At 37.9% G+C, this 15420-nt stretch overlaps 2 protein-coding genes across 7 annotated transcripts in view; both read right to left on the reverse strand.

Moving 5' to 3' along the window:
* The window catches only part of WDR19 (WD repeat domain 19), a 39778-nt gene extending 27427 nt beyond the window's left edge, over nt 1-12351 (reverse strand). The window contains exons 1-13 of one of the 3 annotated variants that reach the window (XM_071432530.1): nt 12206-12351; nt 10616-10707; nt 10466-10531; nt 8828-8953; nt 6956-7071; nt 6274-6389; nt 5863-5943; nt 5390-5502; nt 3971-4144; nt 2695-2765; nt 1362-1534; nt 1149-1263; nt 306-412 (exon numbers count right to left, since the gene is read on the reverse strand). In XM_071432530.1, the coding sequence (XP_071288631.1) occupies nt 306-412; nt 1149-1263; nt 1362-1534; nt 2695-2765; nt 3971-4144; nt 5390-5502; nt 5863-5943; nt 6274-6389; nt 6956-7071; nt 8828-8953; nt 10466-10531; nt 10616-10707; nt 12206-12211 (1356 nt within the window). In that variant the 5' untranslated portion in view covers nt 12212-12351. Of the gene's footprint in view, nt 1-305; nt 413-1148; nt 1264-1361; nt 1535-2694; nt 2766-3970; nt 4145-5389; nt 5503-5862; nt 5944-6273; nt 6407-6955; nt 7072-8827; nt 8954-10465; nt 10532-10615; nt 10725-12205 lie in introns of those variants that run through there. The other 2 variants (XR_011680031.1, XM_071432531.1) reach the window with 2 other exon arrangements.
* Nucleotides 12352-12487: 136 nt separating this feature from the next.
* The window catches only part of KLHL5 (kelch like family member 5), a 49727-nt gene continuing 46794 nt past the window's right edge, over nt 12488-15420 (reverse strand). For all 4 annotated transcript variants that reach the window (XM_071432535.1, XM_071432534.1, XM_071432536.1 and 1 more), the window contains one exon: nt 12488-13999. In XM_071432535.1, the coding sequence (XP_071288636.1) occupies nt 13943-13999 (57 nt within the window). In that variant the 3' untranslated portion in view covers nt 12488-13942. The remainder of the gene's footprint in view (nt 14000-15420) is intronic.

Raw genomic sequence — 15420 nt, forward strand, 5'->3', positions numbered from 1 at the left:
TGCATCCCTTAAGAACCTAGCATCTGCTTCTGTCACATTACCAGAGACCTTTAAAATAAAACTTGTTAAACAGCTGAAAGAAAACGTTTTTCTTCACCTGTTCTAGTCTAGGTTGTATTTCTAAGTCTACAGAAACTCAGCTCTATATTTTACTTAGCCAACAAAACTATTCTGCAGAATTTCTAATTTTTACCTCCATTAACTGAATATCATTCCATTTTATGTGATTTTTAATATTACATTAACTTGCTCAGCTTATCAACTCATTAGGTAACACTGGCAATCCAAATTGCCAGAGCTCTTACCATATGCAGCTGGACTTTACCCTCAAAGAGAGCAGCAGCATAATCAGAATTAAGGTGCATACTTGCTACTGTCCCCAGGTACTCCACATCTTTAAGCTTTTTTACATCTAAAGGATTCAAACAGAAAAGATAAGGTAAAAATATTTTGATTTTGTACAGGTCTTCACTTAACTAAACTTGCAGTTGAGTAAGGAGATGTGAAAATCTAACAACTAAGCAGAGAGGGGACAAGCCACACATAAAGAGATTTTCTTCTTAGCAGTCAGAGAACTGGTTAGAAACTACAAGAGAAACTCTTTTCCTATGCAACTTTGACTAGTATTGTTACACTTTTATTTAATTTACTGTCACTGAAAAAAAGGGGCATACTTAAAAAAACATGGAAGTTGGAAATCCACCATCTAAAATTTGGATATAGCATAACCAAATTTTCCTTATCCCATACAAACAACATGAAGATCTGCCAAACTGAAAATTCAAACTCTCTGATCATAGTTCCTAGGCACTTTGCCAAACTTAGTACTTTAAGACACAGATAAATAATATCTCAAAAGCCTTAAGTCCTTAATTGATGAACAAGATGATGTGAAAAAAACAAGTAAGCAACGTTTCATCACCAATACCTCACATCTCAAATGAAAAGTTATATTTCTATTATTTACAATGTCTTGCCATAACTACTTCAGCCTGCGAAAATTATTATCCCTTCCTAGCAGGACCACTGGCAATTCAAGTTTTTATTGTACAATGTGGAATGTCCAGAACTGCTAAACACCATACTAAATTAATAAAATAAAATATAGGGTGCTGCATTAGTTTTAAGAGAACTAAATTTATGCTTACTATTCTCTCCAAGTGCATAAAACCAAGCCCGATTGTTCATTCCTACAGCCAAATGATAAACACCAATAGCGACAAAACTGGGCTCTACTTCAACAGAGACTGTGACTGGTAGCTCCTGTAAGAAAACAAAACAAAATAATACAAATTTCATCCACTTTTAATACTTACTTTAATTGTATCTACCTGAGGTTTAAAAGGAAGAGGTTATCATACGCTTTCCACATGATTTGCTATGGTGACTTCAAGCAGAGAAGTGAGGTATGCAATCCGTGTACTGCAAGCATCTCCAAGGATTGGAAGCTTTGTCAAGAAAACATGGAGGGATCCTCTTCGTGTAGATACTGCCAACAGCTGTCCATCGTCTGTCCAAGCCATCTGATCTACACCTAAAATATTCACAAGTTTTTGTAAAAAAATACAATTCTTTCTTTAATTACTGTAACCAACAAGCAATTATTTTGCTCTAAACTGTGAAAATTGTACAAATTAATATCTAGAATATATGTACTAAAGCTAACCAATTAATATAATTCCAAGATCAATTAGAATCACTCAACTCAAACACATAATTAACTAATCCAGTGTTTTCCTGAGAGTGAAGACTTAACAGAATCACAGAATGATTTGAGCTGAAAGGGACCTTAAAGGCCATCTAGGTGCAACCCACCTTCACTAGACCAGATTACAGATCTGTTACAAAACTGATTAACACCCTTCCTCTTCAACACTGAAAAGAGCACATTCAGTTCAGGCAGCACATTCCAAGTGATCCATAATACTGGAAGCAGCTGAGCAGAATTCAATCTTATTCCCCTTACTTACAAATCAGTAAGTACTAAACACAGAACTGCTGTTTGTTCCTCAGTGTCTGAAAATGCCATTAGAAAAAACATACTCCAGCTGGCTAATACCAATATTCCAAGGGAGACAGAGGAGTGTTGTGCTGAAAATATCCTAAATTTCTTAAAAAGAAAAAAAATTTAAAATGCAGTTTTTTAGAAATAAAAATGCTGGAGGCAACCATCTACTTGACAATAACTGCAGCATTTACAAACACTACATGAGGAGATAAGGGTGGAAACTCACTACTCAAGAGAATGGTTTTGTAACACTGTTCTGGAAGCCACAGGCACAAGTCCTGTACATCAGGACAAGAACAGATCAAATATCGATGTTAGAACAAGACATGCTGAAAAGCACAAAAAAAAATCATGCAAAGAAGCAGAAACTTGTTAAGTGTATTATTGTAATAATCTGAATACATTGTAATACAGATTCAAAACTGCACAACACTAATTGATCAAATTCAAATTGATCAAATTTTGAGAGCTGTACTCCTCTATACTTTGAATAGGTAAAATATGCTCCCATTTTGCTACAGGTCACCTAATAAATACAAGTTGGGAAAGCAGGAGTTTTTGAAAAATTCTATATTTACACAGTTTTTCCAACAGCAGTACTTTTACTCTAAGAACAGAGACACTGTTAAAATTCCAGTTTACTTAATTTGTAAAATTTTCTATCCCCATGGAGAAAGTTAACATACCTTTGTTTTCATCATCCAAGTTTATTATGGCATACATTTCTCTCATATCAGTCAGATCATGGATTTTGATGCTAAAACAAAAATGAAGAGTCAGTCATTCCCACCAATCCAAATCTCAGTAATCATTAACTGGAAGAAACCTAGTCCAATCTAGACAGCCTAACTGAGCAAAAAGTAGAACATGAATGCAAAATGTCTTCAATTTCCTAAAAACAACACATTATTATCCATCACTGTAAATAATGTATCACTGCATCACAAAACAAAAATATTTGCTCAGAGAACTAAAATTTGAGGAAAAGGCACAAATCCAATTTGAAAGAATTGAAGGTTAGGGAACATAGATTGTTATTCCCTTTTGAACTGTCATAGCATTTTAATTTTAAAAGACATTACTGATGGACACACAGGGCTTGAAACATAGATGCAAAAAATACTTTCAATCCTCCTGCATATAAAAGGGACAGAGTGAGAGTTTACTTATGCTATCACATCACTCAATGCAAGTTAAACCACTGAAAGAAATAACCCTTATTGTACCATAGCTCAGGTGCTTGAAGTTTCACCATGTTTTGCTCAGAGTTAAACCACTCTTGATGTACAAGTGTCATAAATCAGCGGTTGGTCCTACACAGAGCTGAGAACAGAGAGAACCATTTGACTCCTACTATGACACAAGTCCTCTTTTGCTCAAGAATTCAGATACCACAGAATCAGGGATTAGCAGATGAGGAACTAAAGGAGCTGTTCTATCATATGCACAAAACATTTTGGAAAAACTCCAGTGTATTTAATTCCAGTTATTTATTTCCTTAATTGCTCACACTTTTCAACTTTTGTCTAGACTGCAGGTAAGACCAAACACTGGAGAGGAGGATATCAGGTATCAACATACGCAGTGCAGATTTAAATTAATTTTTCTCCTTTGTTAAGCAGATGTCTATGTTCAATCAATAAATCTCAGTAAAGAAGTTTGGACTATCTTGTTGCCAAGCAACATAACAGAAAAAAAATTTATCAAAAGGAAAAATACATACTAAAGTTTATTTCTTTTTTTGTTTGCAATTAATGATATTAATTACAGTTGCAGAGATTTTGGTCAACAATAGCTTCTCCTAGCTCTAGGCAGAGCAGCAGTTCCATACAGCCATTAATCTTACCTTTTCTAAATTCACTTCTCAGGGAGCCTTGAAGGCTTAGGAAGCAGAGTGTGAATGCCCATTAGCTCCAGTCCTGAGAGATGAATTCTATTCTTTACATACAAACTACCACTTACCAATTGTCCCCACATGATGCAGCTTTGTTTAATGACTGTGATATAGCAATGCTGCTTAGATTATCCTTATGATTATGAGCTTGAAAGACTTCTTGTCCTATTTCACGAATGTGTGTAGAAATGACTACAAAACACCCTTGTGAGAAACCAATCATAATATAGCCATCACCATACCTGTTACAAAAAAAGCAACATTTTAGAAAAGAGATCTATTAATGCAATATGCAAAAAGTATTTTCTTTCAGACTGCTGGGGTACAGTCAATGCCTCCCAGTAACAGAAAAGAATAAACAAATTATGGGTATTTATATATATCGTGTTGAACCATATAATATAAAACAGGTTAAGGGAAAGCTATCAAAGGTCCCTAAAGGACAGAATCATGCCTGTGCCCAGATGCCTTGTAAGTAATCTTTATTGTCTCCTGTTTGTTATAATGCCAATTTATTTTCAGCAAGCTGTACACCTGGCAGGGATGCCAGGATAAAGATTTCTGGTATCCTCATTGAAATAAGCATACAAGAAGATGGCAACTTTCATTTCAAGGTTCTGGCCTATGTGGTCCCATCAAAGCCATGTTAAAACAATAATGCCAGTCACTGTGCCCTTAAGGGCACTGCAAACACAGTGGAGCAACAAATTTGTGAATATTCTGTTTACTTTTCATAGTATCAAGCAGAAATTATGAGGTTAAGGCACAAATAGTTACAGCATGTAAAGATTAATTCAAACAATATCTCATTAGCTCAATTGCAAGAAAAATCACTGCAAGGGAAGCAGCCCAGGTACACCTTGTTACACATGGTCATAAACTAAGAAGCATATAGCTTCAGAATTTTTAGAGTTGTAGTATAAAGGGATGTCAATTCCATGTTGACTGAACAGCCATTAAAAGACAAGCTGTAATGATTCAAAGATACAGAAATAGTACAGCTACTTTTTTGGTACAGATCTGAAACTTCTAGCTTCGGCTTTCTTCATAGAAACATTACCAATGGTATTGCACAATAAGAAGGCTACAAGAACTTTGCACAGCTTTGCAAACCAACAAACTAGCTGAAGGAACAACTCTACCCCTAGCTCTTCCACCAGTTACTCATCCAAATAGAAAACAACCCATAAACCTGTGAGTTTAATCATCTGTCACAACAACAACATACTTTTGTTTAAAGTTGGGCATACCAACAGTGATTCTGTTGGAAGATACTGTTTTACAGCTATTGAATCATTGAGTAGAACAGTTAGAAAATGTAGACTACCTTGTGTTCAGAAAAGAATTACTGAAAAGTCTACAATGCAGCCAACAAAAATCCAGTCTGAGCATGGGATAGATGATTTTGTTTCCAGCATTTATCAGAACTACTTGGAAAATCTCAACTTCTTAATACTACAATAATTAATTAAGGAAGTTTTGCTCACCATTTGTAGCTTACAATACTGCCATAAGGCTGCTGAAATTTCAGATCAATTGGGTTGTCAGGATCATTCAAATTAAAAAGGAAGAGAGTCTTCTTGCCAACCACTACACTGACCTGCCAATGAATGAAAAGAAAAATTAACGTGACAAGAATGGCATAACTTTAAGGTCCTATATTTTCACTAAAAGATGAGATCTAGGAATTTGAATAATCCTTAAGAAACCCATGGATCTGAATTCTGAATCTTCATCAACAGCAGAAGAGATTTTCAGGACATTCCCCTTCGTAAGCCATGGTTCACAAATCTAAATGCAAGCTCAGCAGAATACACTCAAATCTTTACAATCTCAAAATCAAGACTTTCCCCTACAGCAGTCAGCTCCATTTCCTCAGAAGAAAAGGCAGCAGGTCACATGGAGTTATCCTGTGAGATTATTCCCACTCGAGCTACAGTATTTTGTAGTGACTTCTTACTGTGCTTTCCCTGGTTGATACTCTGTCATCAGTCTTCATAACTGAGAACTGCATGTCACTGGGATCTGAGCTGATTGAAGTCTGCAAGAAAGAAGTGCAGATTGAGAAATCAACAGTTAACGTAGCCCATGCTGATGATAAATAATGGCATTACTCCTGCCATGTATAATTTTGCATAAGGACAGACAGGGAAAGTTACTACTGCATTTAGTACCAAAATCAAGAAAATCATTGGGAGAAGACATGACCTCAGTTTGGGTCTTAATGACATGTTAGCATAAAATACACTGAAAAAAGAAAAAGCTCCTGGACCTTGAAAGCCCTGGGATTCAAAAGGCACAAGGTCCCATAGGTCCCAGCTTTCTTGGAAACCAGTACCTCTTAAAATCAAATGTTCACTATAGATACTACCTGTCTTATAGTATCCCCCTCCTGATTGCTTATAGTAATCATTCTATCTTCACCTCCTAAAGCAAGAAGGTTTTCAATACTCCAACAGCCACAAGTAATCCTCTTGGTGTGTTTACCTGAAAAAGAAAAAAACCTATACAACACAAATCAAACACAACAAGAACAAAAAAATCTGTGATGGAATATACACCCTTCAGCCAGTCACTCAAACACAGATTGTCAGAATGTGAAACAACCTGTCAGAGCAAGAGCCTTTTTTTAAAAAATCTGCTCTCAGATGAAAATCTTTTGACTTTATATGAAACAGCACAGCCCTTGTTCTTACATTTATTTGCATCACATTTCTGGGGAATGTGTTACATCCATAACCTTTATGCCCAGAGGTACTCTAAGCAGGTAAGAAAGAGTAACTTAGCAAACAAACAATCACACAATTCCTTGGCAAGAAAGGTAACACAAGTCCCCCAGGAGGCAGTAAGGCAGTGTTAGGTATTTGTGTATATATACATATATATATATAAAAAACTTAATATTCTCTCAAAATACTCTCCTGAGTACACCAAAGTAGAAGGTGCAAGTTGAGTATGACTGCATGTTTATATAGAGAACTGGAAAGGAAACTATGTGTATTAGCAAAATTCCACTTTCACACGTGCCAGAGCAGTTTCAAAGCAGTCCATACCAAGGACAGAAATCTTGCGAGAAGTCTGACGGTTATATATGAGTAAGTTTCCCTTTGTTGTTCCAACAGCAAGTAAAGCTCCTACTCGAGACCATAACAAGAAAGACATTGCATCCCTAAAACAAAGAAAAAATTTACTTTGTATAGTAGAGATTCCTTTCATCTGTTCACATATTGAAACATTTTGCAAAACAAATTTGGCAATTGTCTTTAATTTCTATGAGTCATACAGACCAAGGAGAACTTTCAAATTAAGTAAATGTTCTTGACCAATATCAGAATTATCTAAGTATGCAGAAGATAGTAAAAGTAATAAAAAATTGTATGAGGTAATGTAGCATGACTTGTACTTGAAAATGGGTCTGCAAACATCAAGAGTCTTAGATGGAATCACTGGTTATTTTCCAGTCGCTTTTTGTATTGTTTTTTTTGTTTGTTCTTCAATATCCCAACGCATGTAGCCAACTCAAAAGTGAGTAGGTCTGGTTCTAGTCAATGTAATAAAGAAGTTAGAAAGACCAATTTTAACTTGAAGTTTCAGATAGAGCAAGGCCTATTTTGGTGTACAATTAAGGCTATGCAGATACTATATATCATGTTAAAAAACCAAGAGCCTCTTAAGCAAAAAAACTATAAACCAAAATTTTCTAATTAGTGCAGTCCCTCCCAACTTTTCAAGTTTCACTCTAGGAATGCAATAGAAATTTGAAATATTGACATGTGAAATGACCTCCAATATATTTGGTTTGCATATAAGGGTGCTTTTCTAATTTCAAAAAGGGAAGGATATCAGAAAAGCCTCATTATCACACTGTTTATGTCTTGGTGCTTATTCTGCTTAAGCAATAACACCGTGACAAAAAAAAGGATCCCAGACTTACATAAATATATATTGTTCTAGCAAGACTGCCTCCAGTAAGCAATTTACCTCCAGTATTAGAGAGAAAGATCATGAAGGAACTGCAATTAACTGCAGACTCCATTCTGTTAAGCACCTTCTATGTTCCTTTTTGCTTGCATACTGGCAGGTTACTCTTCTCCCCATAGTATTTGCTCACACATGAAAATGGTACAATATGGTCTATTCATTCCCTCAATATCATATATGTATAACATACATCTTAACCAACACAGGAAAGAGTTGTTTCCACTCTCTCTCCTACAAGAAGAATGTTTATGTAGAATGCAAGAGTTTAGTGGAATAGACTCAAAGAAGCCACAAGTTTAATTGTTAAACCAAGCTTATCTATTAACCCAATGCTTGATGGTTATGCAGACCCCAGAAGAGTCTAAAGTCTGTGGCCAAATTCAGAAAGGTAAGGCTTAGAACCTTAGATATCTCCTTTCATCTTAAACTACACTACTTTGTGAATAACATTTTAGCCCCCTTATTAATCTAAGGGGAAAAAAAATTCTTAGCACCACTGATATCACTTCCCTTACTTTTATGCTCCCTTTACCTGGTGTGAAAGACTTAGGAGAAAGAGTAGCAAGTGCAGATACATGAAAAATTCACCCATCCTTGTTGCTACCGCAGAAACATTGAAGAGAAGTGCTCTAGAGACAATTGCACTGCTGACACTCAAAAAATAAACAAACACCCTGTAACCCCCAAAATCCCCATCCATAACAAACACCTAAAACCCAGCAAATTATATATTTTATATAAAAAATATAATTTTTATTAAAATTTATAATAAAAATACATATTTATATTAAAATAATTTAGCTATAAACTGTAGCATATTAGTTTAATTAGTATATATATTATGAGGACTCCAATAAAAAGATGTTCTTGAAATATAGCCTCCACATCAACAAGTCACAATGGTAAAACTCTTTAAATACCCATGTTAAAAAAAAATTTCTTACCTCATGCCACTGTCTACTTGGCTTGTTTTGTTTGTGATTGCATCCCACAGAAATATGGTGCTAGATTTGTCTGTGATTATTGCTAAAGTATCTCCATCCTTATCCCAGTCCATAGCAATGCAGTTACTGAAGAAAAAAAAAATCACTAGGAATGTTAAAATGTGTTTGCAAGTGTACAGAAACAGCCAGAACTATGCAACTGAGTCCCTATTTTCCCTTCTCCTCCCCTGCAAACCGAGATTGGAGATTTATCTGTAAACTATTTCTATAGCAACCCCACTCTTATTCAAATCTCATTGATGACAGGGGCTGAGAGGAAGGTCATAAAAACCACTGCTACCTATGTTCTAGTACTTGAAATACAGTCACCTTGATTTTCAAGAGACACTGAAAGTCCTCTGTAAGGCTGTGGTTTGTTAGAGGCCATTCAGATTTGGGATTACTTTTCTGATAATACATTCCACACAGCTCTCCTCATTTTGGAAAATTTTCTGGAGAGAATGTGCATTTATCACACATTGTGCAGAACACTGCACAGAAAGAGCACAGAAAGAGCTGGGCCATGGATATTTCCAAGCAAAAGAGACTGACACAGCCAGACCATATTATGAACAACACCTAACCTGAACAGCAAGGTGGGATGGTCAGTGAAAAACATGTGAGTCTGGTAAAGACTTTGAGAATTGCATCTCCTGGTTTGGTGCAAGGTGGCAATTACCACAAACTACAAAGACTGGATTTCTAGACTTCTTGGGGAACTGAGTGATTCTGGCTCATATTAACCAATGACACAGGGCTATGTAAGTGATGATTTGGAAATTAGTTATACTCTTGACTAGAGGTTTCAGCCTTAAAGACCATGGGAGTTTTGCCTTGACTAAGGGGTCTATCTTAATTGAAATTCATCAGGTAGTTAGAAATAAAATTAAAAATTGCCATGATGATTAAGAACAGTTAAAGTGCTAAGAAGAGATGAACAGTACACAAATGAAACTAACATGAGGTATTAATGTGCCCAATAAAATTGTATTTATTGAGCAAACCAACATGATGACCCAATGTCACACCATTTTTCCCTAAGGAGGTTTCCCCTGGTCCATATCCAGCCTGCTCCTATGGTCTCACTACCTTTTAAGAAGTTCAATATATCTTCCTAAAGTACATAAGTTTTTAGATTTAATCTGAAAAAATCCACATTGTAAACTTCCATACTACTCTCTGATGTGAACCAGAGTGTGATAATCTGGTATCATCTTGACCTAAAGCAACTAAAAAGTATCATCTTGACCTAAAGCAACAATGCCAATGTGTACAGTTATGCCACTGATGTAAACAGAAACACTAAACCAAAAAAGTACCTTTCCTCAGCAAAACCATGATAACAAATTGTTAGAAAATCAACAATAGCAAGAATGCAAGGATATATTGCACACAACCTCATTATGAGCCTTCTTAATGGGATAGGTCTTTTTTTTTTTTACATTTTAATTACATAATTTGTCTTCTCTGCCAGGTATTTTCACCAGAGATAGTATATCATCCTACAAATTTCTCCCATTGTCTAAGCACCTCACCAGAAGAGAAGCATTTTTAAAGAAAACAACAATGAAAATAATTTAAACCTATCTTAGTACCTACCCTGGCAGGTTGATTTCATTTCTCTTCTGACCATGACGATCAAAAATTTTCACAGAACGATCACCTCTAAAAAAGATTAATATATAGAATAATTCCCTTTCTTTATCAGCAATTTTGATGGACAAATACAACGAATAGTTGCAGTCTTACCCTATTACAGCAAGAAAATTTCCTAAAGTTTTCTGCCAAGCAAACTGCACAGGAGAACCAGACCAAGCTTTTTCATACAGACTGAATACTTGCTGGAGGAAAAAAAGAAAAAAAAAAGTAGGAAATGATACATCTTAAAATCATCATATATAAGAATACTACAGCTGCCTAGCATGTTAGTAAGTGAGTACTGTGGAGGTAACCCCCCCTCCACCACAAACAGCTTCTGTGTGATTCCAATGCACTGAAGTAGCAAAATCCCAGATAAACGTTCTTTCAACTTGAGTGGAAAAAATTGAAGTTTCTGCTGCTGGGTGTTCACATAGAGAACTGCAGCTCTACTAATAATAAACTATTATTTTTGCCTCTTAGTTACAAGAAAAAAAATTGCATGAGACTCTCCCCTTCTAGTTCAAAGACCACATCGTTAATAGTTCTCTAAATTTAATGGAAAATTCTGGGACCAGAAAGCATCCTTAGTTTGCAAACACAAACTAGAGAAGGCTCAACATTCACTCTTTTAGGGACAGGTAAGCTTTTTGTTACTCTGAATTGCTGGGTCTTAAAAGCTAAGATCTCAAACCAACACACTATAGAAAGAGATTCTGACTTCCAAAGGAGAAAATTTCTGAACGTCCTTTTCCTTTCACACCACCCACAGATATTTTTCTGTAACCTGGGTGTAAGATAAAGCCCACAAAGTTTGTTTCGCAGCTGGCTATCGTGACTTACATCCCTACGTGTCATAAGATAAGCACCAACACCTGCTGTCCACCAAATGCCTGTGAGGTCTGCTCATCTGCCACAGGTTCTTATCCCTTCTTTTGGGTCAATATAACTGAGGCATTCTTCACACTGAATCTGCATTCTGCTCACAAAACCAGCAAAAACACAACCACCACATGCCACACTCATAAAAGACATCTGACAATGATGTTTGATTTTGAAAAAAATAATTTAAGGAGGAGGGCCGCCAAGATGATTTGAGGGATGAAGCACTTCTCCATCTATGAGGAAAGGCTGAGAGAGACCTGGAATTGCTCAGCCTGGAGAAGCGAAGGCTTTGGCGTGACCTAACTGTGGGCTTTCAGTACCTGAGGAAACATACAAGATAGGGAGGGACTGCTATAAAGGCATGCAACCACAGAACAAGAGAGAAGGGCTTCAAACTGGAGAGTAGGTTTGGATTAGTTACTAAGAGTTTGCTGCGACGTTGGAAAGGCACTGGCACAGGTTTCCCGCAGAAGTTGTGGACACCTCATCCGTGGAAGCGTACAAGGCCAGGCTGGATGGAGCCCTGAGCAACCTGGGCTAGTGGAAGATTGGAAGATGTGCCTGCCCATCGCAGAGGCGTTGCAACTGGATGCCCTTTAAGCTCCCTTCCACCCGAAGTCTCTCCACGCCAAAGTAAACAAACGCGGGAGTGCCGGCAAGCACACCAGGCCCCCCGGCCGCTGGCTGGCGGCCCTTCCCGCCGCGCCTCCCTCCCCGGCCCAGGCCGCAAGCGCCACCGCCCGCTCGCTCCGCGGGCCGGCCCCGCGCCCCGCGCCCCCCGCCCGGCCCCGGCGCCCCGCGGCCGCCCGGACCCACCTTCATCGCGGCCACCAGAGCGGGCTGCCTGCGCCAGCACCGCGCATGCGCCGCCCGCCCGCGGCGCCGCCGTCACCGCGGAGACGGAGCGGGCCGGGGGCGGGCAGAGAGCGGCCCCGGGCCCGGCCCCGGCGGGAGGAGCTCTGCGTGAGGCCGCGGCACCCAGAGCGGGGGCGGGCAGAGACCGGCCCCGGGTTCTCAGAGGAAATGCAGGGTTTTAGTGCGCGGTCACGCAGAACGGGCTTCTAAACAGGGAATAAAGGCACACAACTCGCCAGCAAAGCCTCTTGAGATCAGCTGTATTCCAACTGCAAAGCTTCATCACAAAGTGTCACCGATTTCTTTTAAAACAATAAATAGTTCGCCGAGAGCGTTAAAACACACGTTTAAAATTAGAAATGTACAAAGGACTTCGGGTATCGGGCACTTCAAACTTTTTTTTAAAAAAAAAACAAGACCAAAACATTCAATGAGTTCACATCTTCCCGTTTTTCACGGGCGGTGCTGTTCGGAGAACATAAGGGACAAGGCACATAAAAGCAAATACAAAAAGGCTTCTCCCGAGAACATTTAGATCGTTCAAAGTAATTCGGTGTAACAGCAGAGGGCTCGAGAAAGGCAAATTATGAAGTATCTTAAAAAATTAGGTAACTGTTAAATAAGGTAACTAATTTAATACAGCCCTGCGAGGAACACTTCACTGTCCTGTAAGATGCTGAACATGCTTAAATGGTGGCAGCTGAGCATCTGGCAGGATTGGGCCCTTTACATTTTTAAATAATCTTACAGGAAAGACAGACAATTTCTTCATCTTATAAAAGTATACTTCTCATAGTAGTGCAAAGCCTCATTTAAAAATGTAATTAGTCTAATGTAATGGAATGCTTCAAAAATTCCAAAGTGCAAATATTAAACTTAAATTGGTTAATTGTTAATCACACTTTAGAATTCTTCCAATAATGCATACAAACAGCAAAGTAAATACAAGAACCAAAGCAGAGCAAAAGGTATGATCTTCTGCATCTTGCATAACAACTCTGAAAACCCAAAAAGTACACTGGATGTCAAAAATACCTGTCAGAAATTATTAAATAGCAGGTTTCTATTAGCATAAGACAATATTTAAAATAAGGCTTTGGTTAAATAAAAAGTTTGCTAAACTAGGAATGATGCTAAAAAGTGCAAAAGATTTACCAAATACACAACTTCATTTCCAAGGCAGACATGACACCTGCCATTTACAATAGTTTGCATTGGTATGCTAGCCTGCCTTGTAGTTACTCAGATACCTATTTGCATTTATTACAGGCAAATTAAATCTACAGGGTCCAATCCTATAACTTGTTTCATCCAGAGATAGACCCAATTATATCAAAGTATATCCATTTATAGCATCATTGCTCTGCATTTAGGGAAATCAAGGCCCCAGAACCATAACATTATTATAGTGAGTTCACTCATTTTCTTAGCACTTCCTAAACAGAAGTCCTCTACTGCCAATTGGCAGGTTGCAGGTGACTTTCTTACAAGAAGAATTCTTGTAACATATGCATAACAAAAGTTTTTAAAAAGTGCTTAATATTGGTCCATAAGAACATCATGTCAACTTCAGACCAAACACTTTGCTGTGGTAGATATCCTGCACCTGGTGCTGATTGATGCACTCGCAGTTTGCTTGAGGAAAAAGTAATCCTCTGAGTCTACACAGGAGAATGTCATCTTCCCAGAGAAAATAATTCAGAGTTTTACAGTCACAACACATGCTCCAGCTCTTCCTAAGCACAGTGGTGCAACCTGTAAACAAACAAACAATCTGTCAGATGAGTGCAATCAGTTTTAAGTAATTTCCCCCCCTAATTATATGGCTGCAGCAGAATGACAATATCACCCCTGCTCTGTTAACATGACTTACAAATTGGTCCAAAATTGGATACAAACACAAAGCAAAGGTAAAGATATTTTATATAACAGAGTTAAGCACTCTGAAAACAATAGCAAGCCTAAGGACATCAAACAATTCTTATTGATAATTTCAATTATCCTGAAGACAAAAAAGCTGTTTATGCCATTTCCCCTATTTCTTTCTTTCCCAGGAACAACAGACTTTTATAGAGCTGTCTGTGGCTCTGACAACCTTCACCTGAGAAAATTCCACTGCCTTCTCCTGAGTTGTGTGAAGATGAAGAAGTGGCAGACTGCTAACATAACAAGAGAAGGAAGGTACACAAATATTACCTAATCCCTCTGTATTTCCTAATATTCCTATTTCCTAATATTTCCTAATCCCAAAAGTTTGAAACTCTCCTATATACTGGGATTGTGGCATTCAGTGAGACATAGAGGGTCAAGGCTAAGGATACAGAGGTACATACAGCTGATCACCACCTAGACATGTGAGATTCATTTAGATGCAATGATGAGAAGCACAGTCTCTCTCCTCTGGTGAGAAGCACCTTCTGTTCTCTGATACACTTTTTTTTCTTTAGCAGGACTAACAATGCCATGGATTATCATTACCAGTACCAGTGAATGCCCCAAGTTCTGATGATCCTCCTTGATGACTTGTGTTTTAAGAGCTTGCAGCAGTATGAAATGGAGGGAAATGGACAGCTGAGTTTTTTTGTGTTCCAGGAATTTTTATAAACAGCAGTTTAGTTCTGTTTTTGAGTTAAGAACTTGGGGCTATTACCAGAACAACATATCCAGGTGGCTCAGAACTCAGTAGCCTAAATACTGGTGTCTGATGCTACTACAGATGAGCTTGGACATTCATCCTGGTCTGCAACTGGACTCCAGGAGGGCCTTGGTGTCCCACAGAGTCTGTGCTGTATCTGCCAACCTTTGGTGGATGTAGATGCTTTAGGGTATCTCAAATGGCATTAGATACCAAAGGACAGTCAGCTCAGGATGTCCTTGTGTGTGCTCTTCCCACAGAGACACACATTCCTGGAGCTATATAAAAGTAACCAAGCTCTGAACTGACAGTAATAGTTTCTGAGCATGAACTGTAGAATTATTTTTATTTTAAAGCTGCAAAAGAAAAATGGGTAAAGGCTTTCTGGAACCTGCATACACTGTACATAGCATTCACTTCAGGAAGGGATTATTTATGAAAAAATGACCAAAACCTTGATGAAATAAATATTGAGAGACACATTAGAGACACATTAGAGCTAAAACGAATCTGCATTTATCATTTATCAGGAAGTCATGTA

Source organism: Agelaius tricolor, unplaced genomic scaffold (assembly GCF_023055355.1).
Source record: "Agelaius tricolor isolate 1412-34295 unplaced genomic scaffold, bAgeTri1.0.p SCAF_8, whole genome shotgun sequence".
NCBI lineage: Eukaryota > Metazoa > Chordata > Aves > Passeriformes > Icteridae > Agelaius > Agelaius tricolor.